A 19,513-nucleotide genomic window follows, 5' to 3' on the forward strand; every position below is an offset into this window, starting at 1 on the left:
AATTTTTTAGCTCCCTCCTCGCTGTCAGGACTGTGAGGTGACGTCATGGAACATTCCAAAAATTCCTTATCCCGGTATTCTTCATTTCGAAGGGAAGGTCATTTTACAACCAACCACTACTTTTACATGTTTTTTTAAAGGTTATAGTTCACCCAAATTCTGTTATTATTTACCATATGGGGGAAAAGTGTGGGGGTGAAATAGTCCTTTTACATTGGTCCTTGGTAATAGTTTCATATCATTTATAGCCTATTATTTATAATTATCAGTTAAACCGATATTTGTAACAGTCATCATAACCAAACTAAAATGTTTAATGTAATATTAGGGTGAGAATCCCTTAACACATCCAGAGCAAGTGTTTCACAAGCAGGCCCATCTGGGGGATGCATACTGGGTTGCTTATGTCAGCACAATTCCCACAATTCCCTGACTCAGTTGTACTCTTTAGCAGAACTAAAGCTTCTCAGTTGCACTAATGATAGCATAGCCCACACGAGGACTATTAGTGGGGTTAACCTTCAGCATGGACTTTAATTCATTTAACTCTTTCCCAGGGGCATGGAGGAAAAGTAAATCATAATGCTCTGTAAAAACATTACTAAACTCCTAGGAAAGTGTGGCTATTCCTTGGTATTATAAAACAAACCTGAGGAGCAAATGATCACTTCTGCTCTTTGTCTCCACAAAAAATTCCAGAAGTTATACCAGTTCTGCATGGGAATCCGTTGATTCATACATTCCCTTTCGGGTTTATATTTCCAATCAGATTATTTCCCGCAGACTTGAAATGCTCAACCTCAAAAGTTCTATCTATTGTGTTGTTTGTTTCTGAATATACTAGTGTTCGTGACACTCTCATGAAGCTAAACACAGTCCCCCTGACTACCATATGATAAACAGTTATGGTTTGTTTAACAGATGCAAATGCAGTGCTGGGTCGATACCCGAAGGACAGTTTAATTACTGGGCATAAATATAGCTTACCAAACTCCACGCCTGCTCGGCCTCCAACCTGTTATTATGCTTTTTTAGATTTATTTTAAAAGAATCACATTACTCTCAAGGAAGCTGAAGAGCAGTGCTTGAGAAACTGAGAAAAACTTGAATGCGTAAGAAGGTCACAGTGGGGTCGATTGGAGCAACATTGCGTGACAAAACCAGTGTGGTATTGTTCATTTTCCCACCGTAATGCGCAACGGTGTCTTGCTGTTGAATAGGTCGTCGTGTTGGCTCTAAAATTAGTAAAGAGATAAGGTGAGACTCTCCCCTTCTCTGTGGGCTTAACGTGGTGTATTTAGAAGGCTTAGCTGGACTCCTGTAGACTCTTCGGTGTCTGGTAAAGTTCACCTGGCATTCAGGTGATGAGTCATAGCCTACAGCTGCCTGATCCCATCACTGGATGCCACTGTTGTTCAGACTCCCTGTGGAGAACGAGACGGTTGCTGGCTCCATCGTCATGACAGCCGCCGTCCTCGGCTGAGTCAAACAGGACACCTGACTGGGCATGTGGCTGTGAGGTGCGTGACGGCCGAGTGGTTAGGGGGTTTAGGCCATGCATAGAGGTCTGTTTTGATTGGGTTAACCGTGATCGCAAAGTTCACGCTCTTTGAACCGCATTGGAACACACTTTTGTTGGGTTTTCATTCCAGAGAGAGAGAGAGAGAGGGCGGGGAAGCACAGTAGCAAGGACACTGCGTTGTGAATGCTCCACAGTGTGACAATATGATCCTAACAGGCTTATGTAACAGGGATGCCTGCATGCTCATCTTCCAGCAGACAACGGCTGCACCGACTGTTATATAACTAGATCAGCCTCCCCACAGAGCCGGGCTGCGCCTGTGCATGGCATACAGCAGCCTGCCAAAGCTAAGGAGAGAGAGAGAGAGACAGAGATGTCGAGAGTGAGACAGAGAGAAACAATGCTGACCTGCTGCAGGAACACAAAGAGAGTTAGAGATGATGCAGGAGGGTAATTTAAAATATTTTTTGTCTGGTTAGTGACCTACAATTGTTTTTTGTTTTTTTTTTATCCAAAACTATCTGTTCATTTTTAGGTCACCATGAAATCAAAACTGGCAATTCTTTTCATAATGGAACGTGGCAGTATTTAGTATAAAATATTCTGTGCAAATAATTTATGTGTTTTTAATTCATGTGCCCTTATAATCTTTAATCAAAATAACTCTCCCTTCCTATTATTATTATTTTTTTTTTTTTTTGGTACGAGGGCGGGACAACCTGTCACAGCAGTCGCAAACCACGATAAATCCAATGATCCAATAAATCCCAATGGGCAAAATCATGCCATTCATATTTAGTTGTTTGTTTCACTCGGATATACGTCACAACTTTCATTTCATGCCAACTTTACTGTAAATCACCCGTTTTTTTTTAGCTTTAAATTTTATTTCAGTTTTATTTATTTTTTAATTTTTGTAATTTTTTAAGTTGATTTTTTTTATTTACATTTTCTTGTTAAAAGTTTAATTATATATATATATATATATATATATATATATATATAATTTTGCTTCACTTCTGTTATTCAATTATTTTATTTAGTTAACAATAATAACATTTTTACCAGCATGGTATTTCCAGAGTAATATTTCTAAGAAATATGGGATCCTGTCAAACTGCATATGAAGAGTTCAGATGCAAAAGCCTCTAAGTGCCATTTGAAATTTTCTTCTAGAATGATCATTTTTATCAAGCTTGTATATTTAAGTTCAGTGATTTCACTTAAATGGCAATGATAATTACCTATTAATTGTTATTTAAGTGAAATTACTGAACTTAAATATATAACTTTGATAAAAATCATCATTAAAGAAGAAAATTTCAAATGGCATTTAGAGGCTTTTGCATCTGAACTCTTCATATATAAACATTTGATCTTGATACACATGCAATATAATAGCTCAGAGTAAAATCAATGGGTTGAAATATATCTCACTTTGTTGGCAATGTACACCATCACCCTTGTAATATCGGATTTTTCGGTTACTTCCATTACCATGTACATCTGATCCTTCCCCCAATACGTGGAGCTCATGTTTTCAAATAAATTCCATAATGGTGGACAGAGATTAAATCTGAAATGAAATCTGATTGTGGAGGAAGAACTTCAGAAAGGATTTAAAGATGGTAAAATGTGTTATATGGAGGTGATAAGTATCTTATATAACCATATCATCAAAAATTATTGAATAAACACAAGCAAGTGGGGAATGAAAAGTGAATGAAATCTGTGTCATCAATGAGGAACTACTGTACAAGGATTATCTGTTTGTTTGTTTTTTTAATCTATGACCTTTTTATTCCCTCATAAGTTTCCTCTCATCTCATGCCCATGTGGATAATTATTCTTGCATAGAGCAGCAAAAGCTAGAAGCGGTTTCTTGCTCCTGGGCTTCAGAGCAGATAAACCCAACCGGGCGGGTAGTAAGGCATCCTCTGCTGCCAGACTTTGGGCCTTGTGGAGTCTAATGGGGTGGTAATGTTGGGTAAATGTTTCCAGCACACATGTGCCAGCAGGACCAAAACTCAATTAGCTTTGCTCCTTACTGCAGTGTAATCCAATGTGCTAGGGTTTTACACTTAAAATGCAATTACACCTCTGACAGCTGCTTTCAGTCATTTCACTACAAGAGCAGCGCCTGCAAATCGAGTACAGTTGCTCTCAATATGATTTTTCTCTGAAAAAGATTTTGTTCTAAAATCCAGTTACAACTAGTTTTTGTAGACTCTCAAATGTCACATAAAGCAGGAACTCCCATGAACTAAAATGACTGGTTTTTTAAACTTCTTTGGGGCTTGTGGAATAATTTCAGGAGCATGTTAGGAACGCAGTATTCTCTCAAAGCCAATCAATGGGCCAAATTGCAGCTTGTCCTGGTGTAAACCACACACTTATTATATATTGTAAACTGAACAATGAGTTTACTAGGTGCGTAAATATGTTTACAGTACATGGATATGGCAGACTGATCTCATGAAATGGCGTATTTCCATTTTTGTCGTGCTATCAACACGCATAATCGCCTTTCAGCGAGTTTATCAACGCCATTGACTTAACGCTACATTACTGTATATATAAATATATGACCTAACCCAACCCCGTCCCTAAACAATACCCGTCACTGGGGATAATAACATTTTTGAGTCTTCCCCTACCATAGGAAAAAAAATATCACTCCCCAGATGTAGATCTACATTTTGCTTCGTTTTGCTCGGACATTAAAATGGGTAACTAAACCTCTGGTCAGAGCCTGACTTCACCCATTGGCAATATTTGAAAAATGCTGAAAAAGTGGGCAGACCCCAGCGGAGATAGAGGGCGAAATAGACGCTAAAACACTCTATCCTGATCGTTTTCAATACTCACAATTCCAACTCCTGACTCCCTACAGTGCTGTTGACGACACAAGATAGTTTTTATACTGCCAAGGGCGTAGCTCGCGACGCGTGGTGAGCTGAAACCTGCATACGTCACGAAGTGCGGAACATCCAATAGGAAAATTCAACTGCAGTAGCTACCGTTCAACCTGAAGAGGGCAGCACTAAGACGTTTTTACACGATATATTGTAGAAATAAAACACTTTATAAACAAATGTCAAAAAAGTTACTCGAATCATTGACTGGTATTAATAAAGATCCATTCTTACAGATCATCAACTAAAAAAAGTTGGTTTAGTGTTTAGTTACTCTTTAACGGCATGCACATACACGCATACACGCGGATAGCTCAAAATGCGTATAGATAACACGCCACTGGACTTGAAAGTGGCGTGTATGTTTGCGCAAAGTCATGATGCCATGTCGGACATGGATAGATATTTGGTGGTTAAATTTTTTTTTTTTGCAGTAATGATGCAGACAGTGAGTAACTGATCCAGAATTTCTTCAGCTTAACGGTTGTTGTTGAAATGCACATCTGGACATCATCACACCCTATTGACAGCAGGTTGAGTATCAGCATTGTGATTTCATATTGGGTTAAAGGGTTCCCTGGAGATACACTTACCAGTCTGGCTCTGAGAACTCAGGAGCAGAGAGGGTCAAAGCAGAGACAGAACATCCTGCAGCACTGCTGAGTCAGTATGTGTGTGTGTGTGTGTGTGTGTTGGTGCTTAGGCAGTGAGATCATTTTGTTGATGAGTCTCTCTCTCTCTCTCTTGTTCATTGTTAGGCGAACCTGCCAGAGAGGGAGAGTTTCCAGACAGGAGTAAGTAGTTTATATGAATTGATGAGGAGAGTTATTTTTCTTTTATGCTTCTTCCAAAGTTTGTTTCTCATATTGCAATGAGATAGTGTGTGTGCAACTCCGAGAGAACAAAACAAGCCTTTAGATGAAGAGTGGGCTGAGAAATGATACAGTGAGAACACATTACTGTAGACTTCAGGGAGGAACACTGCATTATACAGACTAAAAACGTAATGTCCCTGGTGAATAAACACCGTGGTTTGCTGGTCTTAGCTAGTTTACACTGGTGTTCCAAACTAAAAACCACTAAAACCATCAAATACACTATAGCAGTTGGTTAACATAATTACTAAAGAAAACAGGAAAGACTTACAGATTTGGCGACAGTGAGTTTTTAATGTTTTTGAAAGGTCTCTTATGCTTACCAAGGCTGAATTTATTTGATCAAAAATATAATAAAACAGTCTTGTTGTGAGATATGTTTTTCAAAGTTAAGAGGGTTTTATAATCATGACCAGCAAAACAACTTAAGCAGTTTCTTTTTCTCCAGCAAAATTTCACTTTATTGTGACCAAAATATGCATAATTTTCATAGTAAAATCATTAAAACATTGAAGAATGCTTCACGCTTAATTTGATTTCATCTAATACCATGTTTGTTTTAGTCCGGCATGGAGAAAGACAACTGCAAAGCCCCATTTGAAAAGTATGGAGAGACACATATCCTCCCTGACACATTTATTTTTCTCCAACCATGTTTTCATGCGGTTTTGAGTTGGCACCAAGTACACTGTTCTTAGAACCTCTGTGAAAATGCTGGACTCTAACAAGAAGAAACCAAAGGTTTCTGGCAGCAGCTATGAGACAGACCTGATTAAAAATGAGGACAAAGACAATGTGAAATGTTATACTCCACTACAGCAGCCAAAATCAACTGTACATTCCAGTAGCCAAACTGAGAGAGAGAGAGAGAGTTCTGTGACACAGCACAGCAGCTATGTGGATCAAGAGTAACGTACAGCATGTTCAGTCAATATCTCATCGCTAATTAGGAAGCTTTATCTCTGCAAACACACATTAGCTCTCCGTCTTTAATACTCAACATCAGAGTCATTATCGTCTCTCCTCATTGGCTGCTAGCGTTGGTAAAATACAGCCATTTCAATGCTTTATCTCTATAGTTAATTTAAAGTCTAACGAAAATAGACCCCCAACCCATTTGAATTTGGTAATGTGACTGTTCATAAGTTTGAGGTCAGTACGATTTTTTTTAAAGTGCCCCTATTATTGATTTTTGAAAATGACCTTTCATGTAGTGTGTAACATAGCTCTAAGTGAATGAAAACATCCTATAAAGTTTTAAATCTAAGAGTGCACCATATATAAAGTTATGGTCTTTTTTAAAAGTAAGAGTCCACTCTGAGTCAATGAAATTAACCGTACATTAGCATATTACCCGGCCACTTATTGCGCGGGCAGACACCAGGGAAAACTTCAACCTCTAACACTGCAGCTGATTCCTGTGGATACTGGATAACATCATGTCCAGAAGACGCTGTGATCTACAATGTGACGGTAAAGACCCAATGATGAGCATGTGAAGAATCAGTGGTTAAAATTAATTTTTACCATGATACCACAGCAGTAATCCTAAACTTTTGCTGTGTTCCCTTTATTTTACTGACGACTGCTTCTCAAATCTCGTTAAAAAGTTGAACGCAGAATTCGCAAACCGTTTGCTCTTGAAAGAGGGTGTTCAAAATACTTAGTTTTGAGTTTTATATTGTGTTGGTCACCTGCTAACTGGTTAACTCACATTATTACTGTGTTACTGAAATACTTCTGCTAGTCAGTTGTGGACCACTATAACCTTAAACTGTGTCTATTAATACAGAATGTCTGTCGTTCTCACTACTTTGAGGAAAGATTAAGCATAGAGCAAGATTTGTTTTACTAACGTTTATGTTTCATCAGTCATTCACGCTAGAGCTTGGCTAATGTACGCACAAGTTAACGTTATTGACACAGTTTCCAAATTTTCACCGCAATAAATTAGAAAAATACTCATAGAAAATACATAGAAATGGGCGTTTTTGTTTTTGACACACGCGCTGTACACGGTAGACCAATCACAACAGACTGAGCTGTCTGGCCAATCAGAAAGGACTCGCAAACTCGCAGAAAGGAGGAATTTAGAGAGATTGATTCATCTGACGAGACGAAAATGTGGTGACGTGCAAATGTATATTATGAGAAAATTAAACAGTTTTTTTTTTTTTACCTTTGATGCATGTAAAGCTGTCGTAGAAGACTCCAAAACGACATTAGGAAACTTTAAAATTGCATAATAGGGGCACTTCAATGTTTTTAAAATAAGTTTATTATGCCCAGCTTTGTTTTACAGTATGTGCACTTGAGTGCAGTTACAGTGTTCTTACCTATAAGTAGTGGGTAATATACGATAACTACATGGGTTAAGGTTGGGTTAACGGTTGTACTTGGGGAATAGGACTGCAAAAATACAATAAAAACAGTAATAATGTGAAATATTATTTCGATTTCAAACTTTAAATATATTTTGAATGACAACAGTTGACAATGGTAACAGTTGTGCTGCTTATTATTTCTGTGGATACCCGGATGATTGTTTTTTCATGATATTTGATGAGTAGAAAGATTAAAAGAACAGAATTTATTTCAAACAGATTTTGTTTTGTAACAATGAAAATCTCTTTACAATTACTTTTGACCAAATTAATGCACCATTGCTGAATAAAAGTCTTTTTCAAATAAAATAAATACCGTAAATAAAAAATCTTACTGACCCTAAACTTATCACTGGTAGCGTATTTCTATTTTTTTTATTCTTTTTTAAAAATTAATGAACAATAAATATAATTGTGCGAGACTTGATTTTATCCACCTGGAACTGATTTGATTATAATATCAGTGCATCACAAGTCAAGATTTGAGACCCAAATGCAATTTTGCAGTCAATTCATTAGTTAATGTTCATCCAAATAGCTAAAAAATGTAAAATTCTTTAAGAGAATGTAATATGTTTTATAAACATAAGTTCTCTGCTGACCTTCATGGACCTCTGGTTGAAAACCTATATGGGCGTAGACTTTCTGGCTTTACCATTATTTTCTCTCCCTCCAACTTCAATAGCAGAAAAGCAAAGTATTTTCTTTGAAATAACATGCAACAATGAATTATACACAATAAGACCAAGAACATGTATTAAGAAAGTCAATTTTACTGAAATTGCAGGATATAGCCATATAGTATGCACATATTTCCCTCTCTTTCAGAACGGCTCATGCCAGAAAATCTTACATACCATTAGCTAGTGTACTAGACCTTGGGTTTAGAGCAAGACAATCCTAGAAATCGCATGAAATATCAATTGGAAACTTTTATAAATATTTCAGAGTATATGCCATTCAATGTTTAAACTTCAATGCTCTCAAAAAACCACATGAAACACCCCATAGCCTGCCCACAGAAGGAAATAAACCACTGCGGAGCTCTTGACGTCGACTCATGGGTTTGTAACACACCCACCTGGTTCTAAAGGAAAACCGTCATGGAACCCTGACCTACAGATACGGACCTCAGCCGTCTTTCTGCTGCGCTAGTGTGCGGAAACATACTAACACTATAGCAAAACACTATTGCATAAGCAGGCATTATCTATGCTTAGTCAAGCTGCCAACTGATAAACCACACATTTGAGAAGAGGGGCCTGATTTTCAGGGCCCAAAAGCACTTAACATTCAATACCTTCCTTATCCACATTCCACAACAAGCCACTCATAACATCTCCAGCACTGAGAGGAATTTACGAAACACGTTCCCTTTTGGTATCGCGGCTTATTTTGAAACAGATTTTTTGACCTGTTTTTCGTACTTTTCTCTGGCAATAGTAAAGCAACTTTTTTGCTGCGAATGCTGCCAAAGGCTACACAGTTGTGAGCATGATAATTGCTTGCAACTCCAAGAGGGTTTTATGGTCAGTGAGGCCAGTTTGGGGCACTGAGACTAAATTTGGGTAAACGAAAAAAGCATAAACATGGATGGAGAAAGAGGAAAACCAGCACTTAAAAGGTTCAGATACCGATTTAATTATTGTTTTTACCTCCAACAATGTGCCATTTGAAAACTATGAAAAACTGCTGACATGAAATTGCATAACTGGAGTAGAATCAAGTAATTAAAGGGCACATTGTTTGAAGAGTGATGGCCATCAGTATTGAGAAATGCATGTTCTCCGTGATGTATAGATAAAATCAGCAGCACATCAGTTCCACCTGGTGGCCAGACAGCAAATAAAAATATAACATTCTCACCTATTCTGAGGCTTAAATGGTCAGGAATGTTTTGATTCTAAACGTTTTAGAAATTTGTAATTCATGCCTGTGTGAGGTAAAAGGACTGTTGAAGCTCCGCCCTCTGAATTGGGAGCAGCAGCTCATTTGCATTTAAAGGAACATACACAAACAGGTGCTTTTTGGTCACCCTCAAATTTGACAATTTTAGCATGCTATATGAAAATATATGTATTTTTTAGCTAAAACTTCACTTACGCACTCAGGGGACAACAGAGACTTATCTTGTGAAAAGGGCATATAGCAAATTTATATTTCTAGCAAATTCTATAATAATAATCAACACTTTTGTGGTGGGGCCTGTAGGGAAAAAAATTTATTTATTTATCTATTACTTCAGATTATTTATATATTAGTTGAGCCCTGAACAAACTTCAATCAGTAATCGGACAAATTCCATATCCAGTAATCATGACTAATTTTGATAGTGAATTATCAGTCAGATCAATATTAAAAGATTCGACTCTGACTAACCAACCTATTATATTAGTTTATTGAAATATATACAGCATACACACTAATCAAACAACACCAGATCACTGAAATAGTACTTTCACAGAAACAACTAAAAGGGCAATATTGTATGAAAATGAAATGTTATAAAACAGGAAAGGCACTTCTCCACAGGTCTGAAATAAACCTGGTCGCTTTTGATAAGACGGGTAATCGCCGAAGGCACACGAAGAATTACTAATCTTGTATGTTTCTCCTAATAATAGACAACAGATGAACCACCATGATTGCGTGTTAAACTGTTACTTAGGAAAAAGGTCAAATATACTTTATATATACACAGTACATACTTCACAATCACAACCAGTTTCGTCCAATGTCACAAGCATAGCATGAGCAATAATGAATGACTAGAGGCAGACACACCTACAATACTTGGTTATGAAATTTCATATTTTGCTTTCATAACACACGTGTGAAATATTTTTTACGGGTAACTAAATGTATGATGTCAATTTTAAAACATTTTTCACCACAAAATCTTATGTAATTTAACTCCAGCATGTGCTTACAAGAAAAACGAACAACAAAAATAAGCATTTTAGTCATTTAAAAACAAAAAACAAAGTGTAGCGTCATAAACGGAAAGCTTGAATCAATTTTCGGGAACAACATCTACCCATTAAATACATAAATTATTAACATATTAACCAGCCCTGAACAAGTGCTATTTAATTTTTTTCCCACACTAAATTAGCTATTGCCACACTAAAGTACATTTTACTTAAGCATTCTGCCAAACGACAAGCTAGATATGCCAACATGAGGCTCTGACGGGTTGGCAGCACCATGGAAGTGCTGGAGACCCTGGTCAGCGTGCGTGACCTCACTGTGGAGTATAGTGTAGTGAGCTGTACTGGGGAAGGGTGTGTCAGATTGGGCTTATCTCCTGGATGCACACGTTTTAGGGGCTCTACAGAGGACCTGGAGTGAAAACAATCCCCTGTTCAAGCCCCCCAGTGCACGTGGGTTCCCCACGGTCCTCTCTCCCAATTACTTGAGAAAAAAAACTTGCTAAATCAGAGTGAAATTGTATGTAACACAGAGTCTATTGTACAATGCATTGAATAAGACCCTGATGTTGAAATGCTATCACTGTAAAAAAGGTTTCCTCTTCAGGTAGAGTAGGTTTCTAGCAGCAGTATTATGCATATTAGTATTCGTGGCTGACCACTACGTCTCTAAGATAGTTATCGAGTTTATTTGTTGCAATAGAAATGTGTGGTGTCAGATTTGAGTAGCAGATTTGATGTGTAGTGCTGTTTCCTAAATGCAATACAAAATCAACTAGAAATTTTTACTTTATAAAACACACTTACAGCAATATTGTGTTTGAAATGACAGCAAAATAACCCTTATGGACCATGAGAAGTTAATTACTGAGGGTATCGACAACACAGAAGCAGCAACAGAATTTATATAACCCATTTACTTCATGTATCCATCACGTGTGGGGACAAAAACGTAAACGATTAAAAAAAAAATGGTGTGCATCAGGTGTCAAACCTCAATGAAAGTACTGAGAAGCACCCATTGTCAAATCTAATGATATATGGCAACTTTCTGCACAACAGTAATTCTCACGTGTCAAGTTACTGAAGTGTCATTTTGGTACTTTTAAAATGTCACAGAATCATATACTTTTGTTTTTGTCCATGCAATTTCATAAACTTGTAAGTACCTATTAGCCTTATGTTACTAGTCACGAATGTTCCGTTTAAGGTTTGAATTGCTTTCAATCATGCTATTTAACAGTTTTTGGGATTGCAATATTTCGAACACAACACAAACAAAGACAGTTTGAATGGGTGAGGGAGTCTCACCCACTTAAGCTTAGCTGAAGTCTCGATTGGAGAATATGAGAGGAGCCACAAGCGTCCACAGGTAGAGCCCCAGACTCAGCCAGCTGGAGCAGATCTTCACCCACACAGCAGGCATAGTGCTCTGCATGGCCTGAGTGGTTATTTCAGGTCTAAAGATAGATGCAAGGGAAATAAAAAAAACCCCAGTATTTAGACCTGAGTCAATTTATGATGCAGTTATGCTCTATTCATTATAACTGCATGAATAAAAACTAGTACATTTTTACAAAAATTCTCCTTTTGTGATCCACCAAAGGTTATAGGATCGACAATTTCCATTTTTAGGTGAACTATACCTTTAAACTATAATATATAAAGATGAACTCACTCCAGTGGTCAAGTTAAAGAACGAACACTTACTTGTACCAGTTAGTGAGAGTCATCATGATATAGAGAGAGGCCAGAAAGAGGTGGAAGTGGAAAAACGAGTAGTTGTATGTGACGCCTTCCTCTTCATTATCCACAACACGCCGCAGACCGTCTTCACCCATCTCCTCTCCTCCCACAGAGCCCTTTCCCTCTTCTGTCTGCATCAGCCTGTTCACCTGAGCGTTACTGGATGAACGAATGCTGAAAAGAGAACATACATGGTTTTTAATATGGTTTCAAAAAAGATTTAGCAGCACATCTCTTTTCAATATGGATAATTTTGGAAAATTTTACTATCGCACCAAATCAGCATTTTAAAATAATTTTGGAAGGATTCTGTGACATAACAAGTAATCTTAAAATAATAAATAGAGAACAATAATTCAGAATATTAATACCTTACAACATTCATTTTCACTGTGTTTTTGATCAAATAAATGCAGCCTTGACGAGCAAAAAAAAAAAAAAAACTTTTGAATGATAATGTATATATAGTAGTGCCACTCAAAATTCTGAGTGAAAATAAACAAAATCTGTGTTTGAACTGTTTCTGAAAAACCTAAATAAAAAAAAACCTAAAAACCACAGACCGAAATAATAGATACATTACAGACTGAAAAAATATTTAAGATTCTGCACCATTTCTAGTCACTACTTGAATAACAGATTTATGACACTGAAAATGTTGAAGGTTAAAGTTACTATCTAACTAAAAAATTTTTTTATTATTTACTTGCCAGGGCAATTTTGTTCTCACATTTGCTGCTTGGCAAATGTTAATTATGAACCTTGCCTACAGGTGTCCACATCTGACACCACACTGATCAATCCATCTCTGGTTCATGAAAAAAATAATATTCCTAATATACATGGTTAAACTAAAAAGTTTAAAACGCTGGGCTGATTCATTAAAACATTACAAAGGTTGATCAACATGTTTTGGCAACAAAGAACATGCAATTCAAGATTCTTAAACTATTAAACTAGCAATTCATCAAGACAGCTGGCTCACCCATCTCTGGATCAGTTAATTATAAACGTTAAATTGTACTGTACAATAAATCAGCATGGAAAACACCAGTTAACTACAGAAGCTGATGTAGAAATTTAGATGGTCTTTATGCATTTTAATAACAAATACTAATAGTAAAGTAGAGCTGTAAAATACACAAAAATCTAAATCATGTTCATTTTTTTTTGGTGCTTGATGTACCTGGCATAAAAGGTGCAGAAGAGGAAGATAACCAATCCCACAATGCCTTGAGCATCCCACCACTGCACCATCCCAGGGGAGCTTGTGGGCATTGCCTCAGATGCGCTGATATTGGACACCAGGCTGAGCAAACTAGGGTTACATTCACGATCTATGGGTAGAGTCAGAAAAATAAATGGTTTAAAAGTGAACATACTAAACCATAATATGATTAATTGCTGTAATTAAATTATATACTTTACAACTAAACACTACACCTCTATTGCTCAGCTAATCACATTTTATTGCTTATTTGGATTGCTAATAGGTAAATTTACTAGCTCATAATATGCATACTAGTCTAGACCATAGCAAAATATAGGTAAAGAGGGCAACATTCATAATCTGGATTCTAATGGGTAATTTGGCTTTATTCTGTAAGGAGGCTATAAAGGATCTCGTGTTTATGACACCACAAAACTCACCAAAAAAAGCATCAACCCGAGTAGGTTCATAAAGAAAGCTCGTCAAATGAGAAGAGGGACCAAAGTCAGGTATTTTCATCAGAGTACATATTTTCTGAGATTTTCTTGCATAACTTACTAGGATTGTTGGTCATGGCGGACCAGGTGACATACATAGTGTACAGGGTAATAATAGAGGACTGAAGCAGACCAGACTGTGGTGAGGCATCCTGCAAAAACATACAAAAATAAAGAAACATGCTTAGTTAAGTACACATCAGATATTGTAAACACCAGTGAAGCTCGTATGAAATTACAGAATCTAAACTGCAGATTTTCAGTGAAGAAAGCTTGTCTGTTGTGGCAGGCCAGCATTGATATTCTGAATGCAAAAGAGGGAACAAAGAAGTTCCGGTTAAAAGACAAAAGCTGGAGGCTAATGCAAATAGTAGATGACCTTCAGTACAACAGGGAGACTGTTTTCTTATGCACATTATAAATCAGCATTCATGTCAGGATTTGTGTACTGAGGCAAAATGTTACATATTTCAAACAGCTAGTTAAAGCGGTTTTGTCATTTCCTGTATGTTGCTTCACATTCAAGGTCTTTATGCTGCTTAATATCTTAAAGGGGATGCCTAATGCTATTTCATGCATTCTGACTTGTTTACACTGTTAAATAGTTGGATTCTCATGCGAAACATGGCCAAAGTTTAAAAAATAACAAGTTGGATGTATTTCTGTGCCAAATACACTCCTACAGGATTTATATACCGGTACACTTAAACGTAATGTTTTTTTTTTCCCTGAGTATGACATCATAAAGGGTGAAATTCCTTATATGGGCACTTCTCCTGGAAGAGTGCCAGCACACATCAAATCAGAGCAAGAGCAACGCCCATCAACGTGCTTAGATCGGGTTACAGACCAGCAGAGCGGTCATTTTGTTTTTAGACCACAAAATCAACAATGTCATAAAAGAAGTGTGTTTTTGGTTGTGAGGGAAAGATAATCTTGTCCAGCTTCCCAAAGAACCCAGCGTTAGGGGAACAGTGGATGCAGTTCGTTTTTCAAGTTGTGCAAGTGTGTTTGTTCGGTGACAAATGTTTTATGAACAAGGCCCAGTTCGACGCTGGATTTGCAAATCGTTTGAAACTGAAAGATGACGTGGTCCCAGCGCTAAAATATCCCGTTCATGAGTCAGAATTGCAGGCAGTAAGTAACATCAACAAGAATTTAGAAGTCAAAAAACTTATAATCTGAATTTGAAATCTGTAATTGTTTTATTTGTATGTTTTTCCATTTTTTGGAGGGAATTTTGAAGACCAGAAATGAAAAGTACTCTGACATGTGCTTTAATACTTTACCTGTACTTTTGGCAGAATGGAGACCACAGATATGATGACGCAGAGAATAAGGTTGAAGCTGATAAAGAACTTGTGTTCGGTGCAGTCGTCAGGTTTGGTGTAGTATAGATAAAATAGCACGATCGCAGCAAAGGCAAGGGCGTAATGCAGGATAGTGAAGAACAACAGACCTGTAGACATAGGATATAGTCTCATGTTTCTTTCTCGGAAAAGAGTGGATTGGGACACACCGCTTTGCAAGCCTATAGTGATGAACAGGATATCTTACTGAGTATCAGCTCTCTACATACCTGAGAACCAACATTTGTTGTTGCCCTCCTCAGCATTCCTAACCCACACCTCATTCCAGGAGTGGGCAAAGTCAATTAGGAGGATGAGCTGGATCAGGATGAACATGAAGGAGCCAACAATACCAAAGTAGAACCAAACTGTAATAAAAAAAAGAATAAAATGAAACAGCTGGAAACAATTGTGCTTGTGGAAATTGCATACAAATGCGTCACACCCATGCGTATGGGGAAAAAAAAAAAAAGCAACAATAGCAAAACTGGGATATTTCTCAAAATATTTTCTTTTGTTTTCTGCAGATGATAAAGTCATTCAGGTTGATGAGTAAATGATGACAGAATTTTCATTTTTGGGTGAATTGTCTTTAAACTATATTTATAACTAGGTTTAATAAAACATGCTTCTCTGAAGGGCCCATTTTTTCATCCTTAGATTCACAATGAAGCATACTAATGTCAAGATCTTGTTTTGGAAGTTACCCATGAACTCTGAACACAAAGTTCTGCATCTTTAATTCCACACCATGAGGATTCTGGCAAGACAGTAACAACGCATTCTTCCTGCAAATGTAATTTGCTCTGAAAAAATAATAACATCCTAGTCTACTTTCAATACCCATCTTTTCCCATGCATGTCAGAGCATTCAAAACAGTCATTAAAAAGTAATGGACTTTTTCCCAGCAGAAAACCGGGCATTTTATGCATCCCTTGAAATTGAGCCCTGCGTTTCGGGCTTCCCAAACTAACATCATCATGTTTTTGCTGCATTTAGAGCTTAACATCATTGCCATGCTGTCATTGTGTTTCCCTTTGTGAATATATGAAAATGGAAATTGTTTTATTATGTTCTGTTAAAGGAAGAGTTCAACCAAAAATGTACCATCATGAAATGTGCCATCTGGGATGAAAAAGGCTCCAACAGTGATGCCAACTAGGATCAGAAACTTGAAGAACCAGAACCTGTTGACAAAGTATTTAATGATAAAATCGAGCCAATTTAAATTCATGTAGGAAGCATTACAACAACAACAAAAATAGCAGAATAAATTAATGGTCATAAAGCATAAGTCAGACCTACCCGTTCTGAATAGCAGCACGAGGGTCTTTGCTGCTTTTTACACGAATCATTATTGCAGAAAAAAGGAAAAAGAAGCACGCCATAGCAAAGCACATGCGGTAGACTGATTTGTAGCCGACAATCACGTCACAGTTAACATGGTTGTCGATCCCTGGTATTGTGGTCCCCCCTTGACAAAAGCCAGGAATCTGAAGAGACATTAAAAACAGAGAAAATCAACACAATGCATTGAAAGTACACGTGAAGTAAAAGTGAAGTCCACTGATGGTGGACCCACCTTGCGAAGCTGCGTCTCCATGCCCGGCAAGATCATGATTACAGACACCAGTGTCCCCAGCAGGAGGAAGAAAGAGAAGACCAGCCGGGTGACGGTGGAGTTGTTGGAAGAAGGACAGCAGCCACAGAGCAGACATGGAGCAGAGCCACACAAACATGAGGCCTGTAACATGGAAGGAGTGAAAGGAATCACCAGTTAACATGGGGTAGCATATTGTTTAATTGCCACAATTTGCCAGAAATCAAACAATCTGGAAAAAAATTGAAACTTTAATATACAGTGTGTATAAAAACATTTCTAACTAGAAAACAGATGTACTGAACAAAGGTTCTACAGAGTACACATCCAATACCAAACTAAAGTTTGTGGTCAGTGAGAAAAAAAAAAAAAACATTTTTGAAAGTCTCTTATGCTCACAAAGGCTGCAGCCTGTATTTATTTGATCAAAAATATAGTAAAAACAGTAATATTGCTAAATATTATTACAACGTATAATTTTCTATTTGAATGTGTTTTTAAAATGTGATGACAAAGCTGAATTTTTAACATCATTACTTACAAGAGAATACAATGTTTAATTAAGTTGTAGTTTTTGTTGTTTTTGGAACAAAATGTATTTTCAATGCTTTAAAACATTCTAACTAACCCACTAATGACACATGGACTACTTTCTTTGATGATGTCTTTATTTCCTTTCTGGATAAGGACAGTATACCGTACATACATTTTCAATGGAGGCACAGAAAACTCTCGGATATTAAAGCTAAAATATCTTAAACTGTGTTCCGAAGATGAACTTACGGGCTTGGAACGACATGAGGGTGAGTCATTAATGACATAATTTTCTTTTTGGCTGAACTAAACCTTTAATCTAACAAATAACAGGTCAAAGTGTGAACAAATGGCTGAAACTAGATTGTGAAAACTTATTTTATTTAATGCATTTACTAGTACACTTGAACAAGTTGTATAGTTATGTTTGTGTCTTTAATAGTAAAGATACACATATAGTAAATAAAGTACACAGCCACATATGAAAGATTGGAGCATTTTATAAAATCAATGCATGCTTTGACTTGTAAAATTAGAGCATATTTTCATGAACAAATGACCAGAGAGAAGGAAGGATTTGTTGACTCTATTGAGGCAGGAGTCAGTCAGAAAATTATTGCTAAAGACTTTGGCCTTCATAAATCCAGTCATGCATATTGCATAAAAGTTAAATTAAGGAAATTCAACACATGACTGTTACTCATACTCAGCTGAACACCAACTCCCCAGCAAAATTATTACAAAAAATTACAATTCTTTGAAAATGGGCGTTGAACATTAGTAAGTTACTGGTGAACCCAAATAGTTATTCTGAAAACCTGTAGAACCTGAACTACTATGAGCAAATCACAAACCGCGTCGAAACTACAAGAAGAATAAATATCACAGAATGGTTCATATAATCATACATTGTTATTTGTTATGAAACCAGTTGGGACTTGATACAATAGATCTAAATGCAAATATGAACACACTTCCGTGTAACGTTAGTTGTTTTTCAGTGAAAAGCTCTACAATATTAACGTTACACATTTTCCATTACGTACTTTTTTATCCACACGTTTTATTAGTTATGTTAGTCTAAATTTTATGTTCAGAAAACGATTTAGCGACGCTGTCAAGGGGCAGCTCAGTTAAAACGTAAGAAATTAAACAGAATACTTACACAGCTCGCAAGAGAGCACAGCGCCATACAGGCTCCCATTTTGTATTAAAAAAATAAACAACTCCAAACCGTCAGAACTGACAGTGAGGTGTTTCTCTTATTTGGTCAAATGATACTGGTATTTGAAGCTAGCTATTGTAACTGGCATTTGCCAACTTATATTTCATAATAAAAGTTCCACTTTTTAATATATATTATTAAAACTGTGAGCTGACAATGTTTGATGATACATAATTCCTGTTTTTAAATAATAAAAACATAGAAGATGTTTTGTAAATTACTGCATTACTTTTATGTTCACCAAAAAACTCGGTTCTGTTTTTATATAAATGTATTCTTCAGTGTAGTGTGACATTTTGATAATAATATAATTAATAATCAAAAATATAAAATAAATTGATTTCTTAATTACATTAATGTGACTTGAGTAGTTATAATTGCGACTTATCCGCCCCTGACTGAGTTACAGTATGTACCAACCATAGACAGTAAAAGGTACCAACTGAGATGACTTCAACAACTTTTATTTTGAAACGTGAGCTCAGCAAAGGTGATGATCTGTTCAAAGCTATTTTTTACAGTCTATGGTTCAAAGTCTGCATTTGAAAATACATTTATTTTGAAATAAATTTATATTTGTGATGTTGATTTTTAAATATATATGATCACATAGCATATAGAGAATTACATTGTGAGTATATCAGCAATTTTGAAGAATAACAGTGCTGATCATAATAGTTTTTTTTTTTTTTTTTTTTTGTGACAGACAGAGGCGGATCAAGGTC

At 36.6% G+C, this 19,513-nt stretch overlaps 1 protein-coding gene across 3 annotated transcripts; it reads right to left on the reverse strand.

Moving 5' to 3' along the window:
* Nucleotides 1–936: 936 nt before the first annotated feature.
* serinc2l (serine incorporator 2, like) lies at nt 937–18,878 on the reverse strand. Of its 3 annotated transcripts, none has more exons than XM_089117821.1 (11): nt 18,729–18,878; nt 17,012–17,173; nt 16,735–16,922; nt 16,537–16,616; nt 15,659–15,796; nt 15,369–15,538; nt 14,141–14,231; nt 13,559–13,709; nt 12,337–12,546; nt 11,942–12,086; nt 937–1,860 (listed from the first exon to the last, which is right to left on the reverse strand). In XM_089117821.1, exons 1-10 carry the CDS (start codon nt 18,765–18,767, stop codon nt 11,948–11,950), a joined length of 1,368 nt encoding a protein of 455 aa, XP_088973947.1. In that variant the 5' UTR covers nt 18,768–18,878; the 3' UTR covers nt 937–1,860; nt 11,942–11,947. The 3 variants fall into 3 exon arrangements, with proteins under 3 accessions (XP_088973947.1, XP_088973948.1, XP_039535929.1); XM_089117822.1 differs by having other exon boundaries at nt 937–1,869; XM_039679995.2 differs by lacking the exon at nt 937–1,860 and having other exon boundaries at nt 10,079–12,086.
* Between the last annotated feature and the right edge of the window lie 635 nt (nt 18,879–19,513).

This window comes from Pimephales promelas, chromosome 12 (genome assembly GCF_988280905.1).
Source record: "Pimephales promelas chromosome 12, fPimPro1.hap1.1, whole genome shotgun sequence".
NCBI lineage: Eukaryota > Metazoa > Chordata > Actinopteri > Cypriniformes > Leuciscidae > Pimephales > Pimephales promelas.

Bases quoted from the DNA above. Each gene is read 5' to 3' on its own strand.
- serinc2l (XM_089117821.1), bottom strand. From the start codon at position 18,767: ATGGGAGCCTGTATGGCGCTGTGCTCTCTTGCGAGCTGT. The intron at 17,174-18,728 runs GTAAGTATTCTG...TCCATGTTACAG, and splicing joins TGTGCTCTCTTGCGAGCTGT to GCCTCATGTTTGTGTGGCTC. The intron at 14,232-15,368 runs GTAAAGTATTAA...ATGTTTTTGCAG, and splicing joins CCATTCTGCCAAAAGTACAG to GATGCCTCACCACAGTCTGG.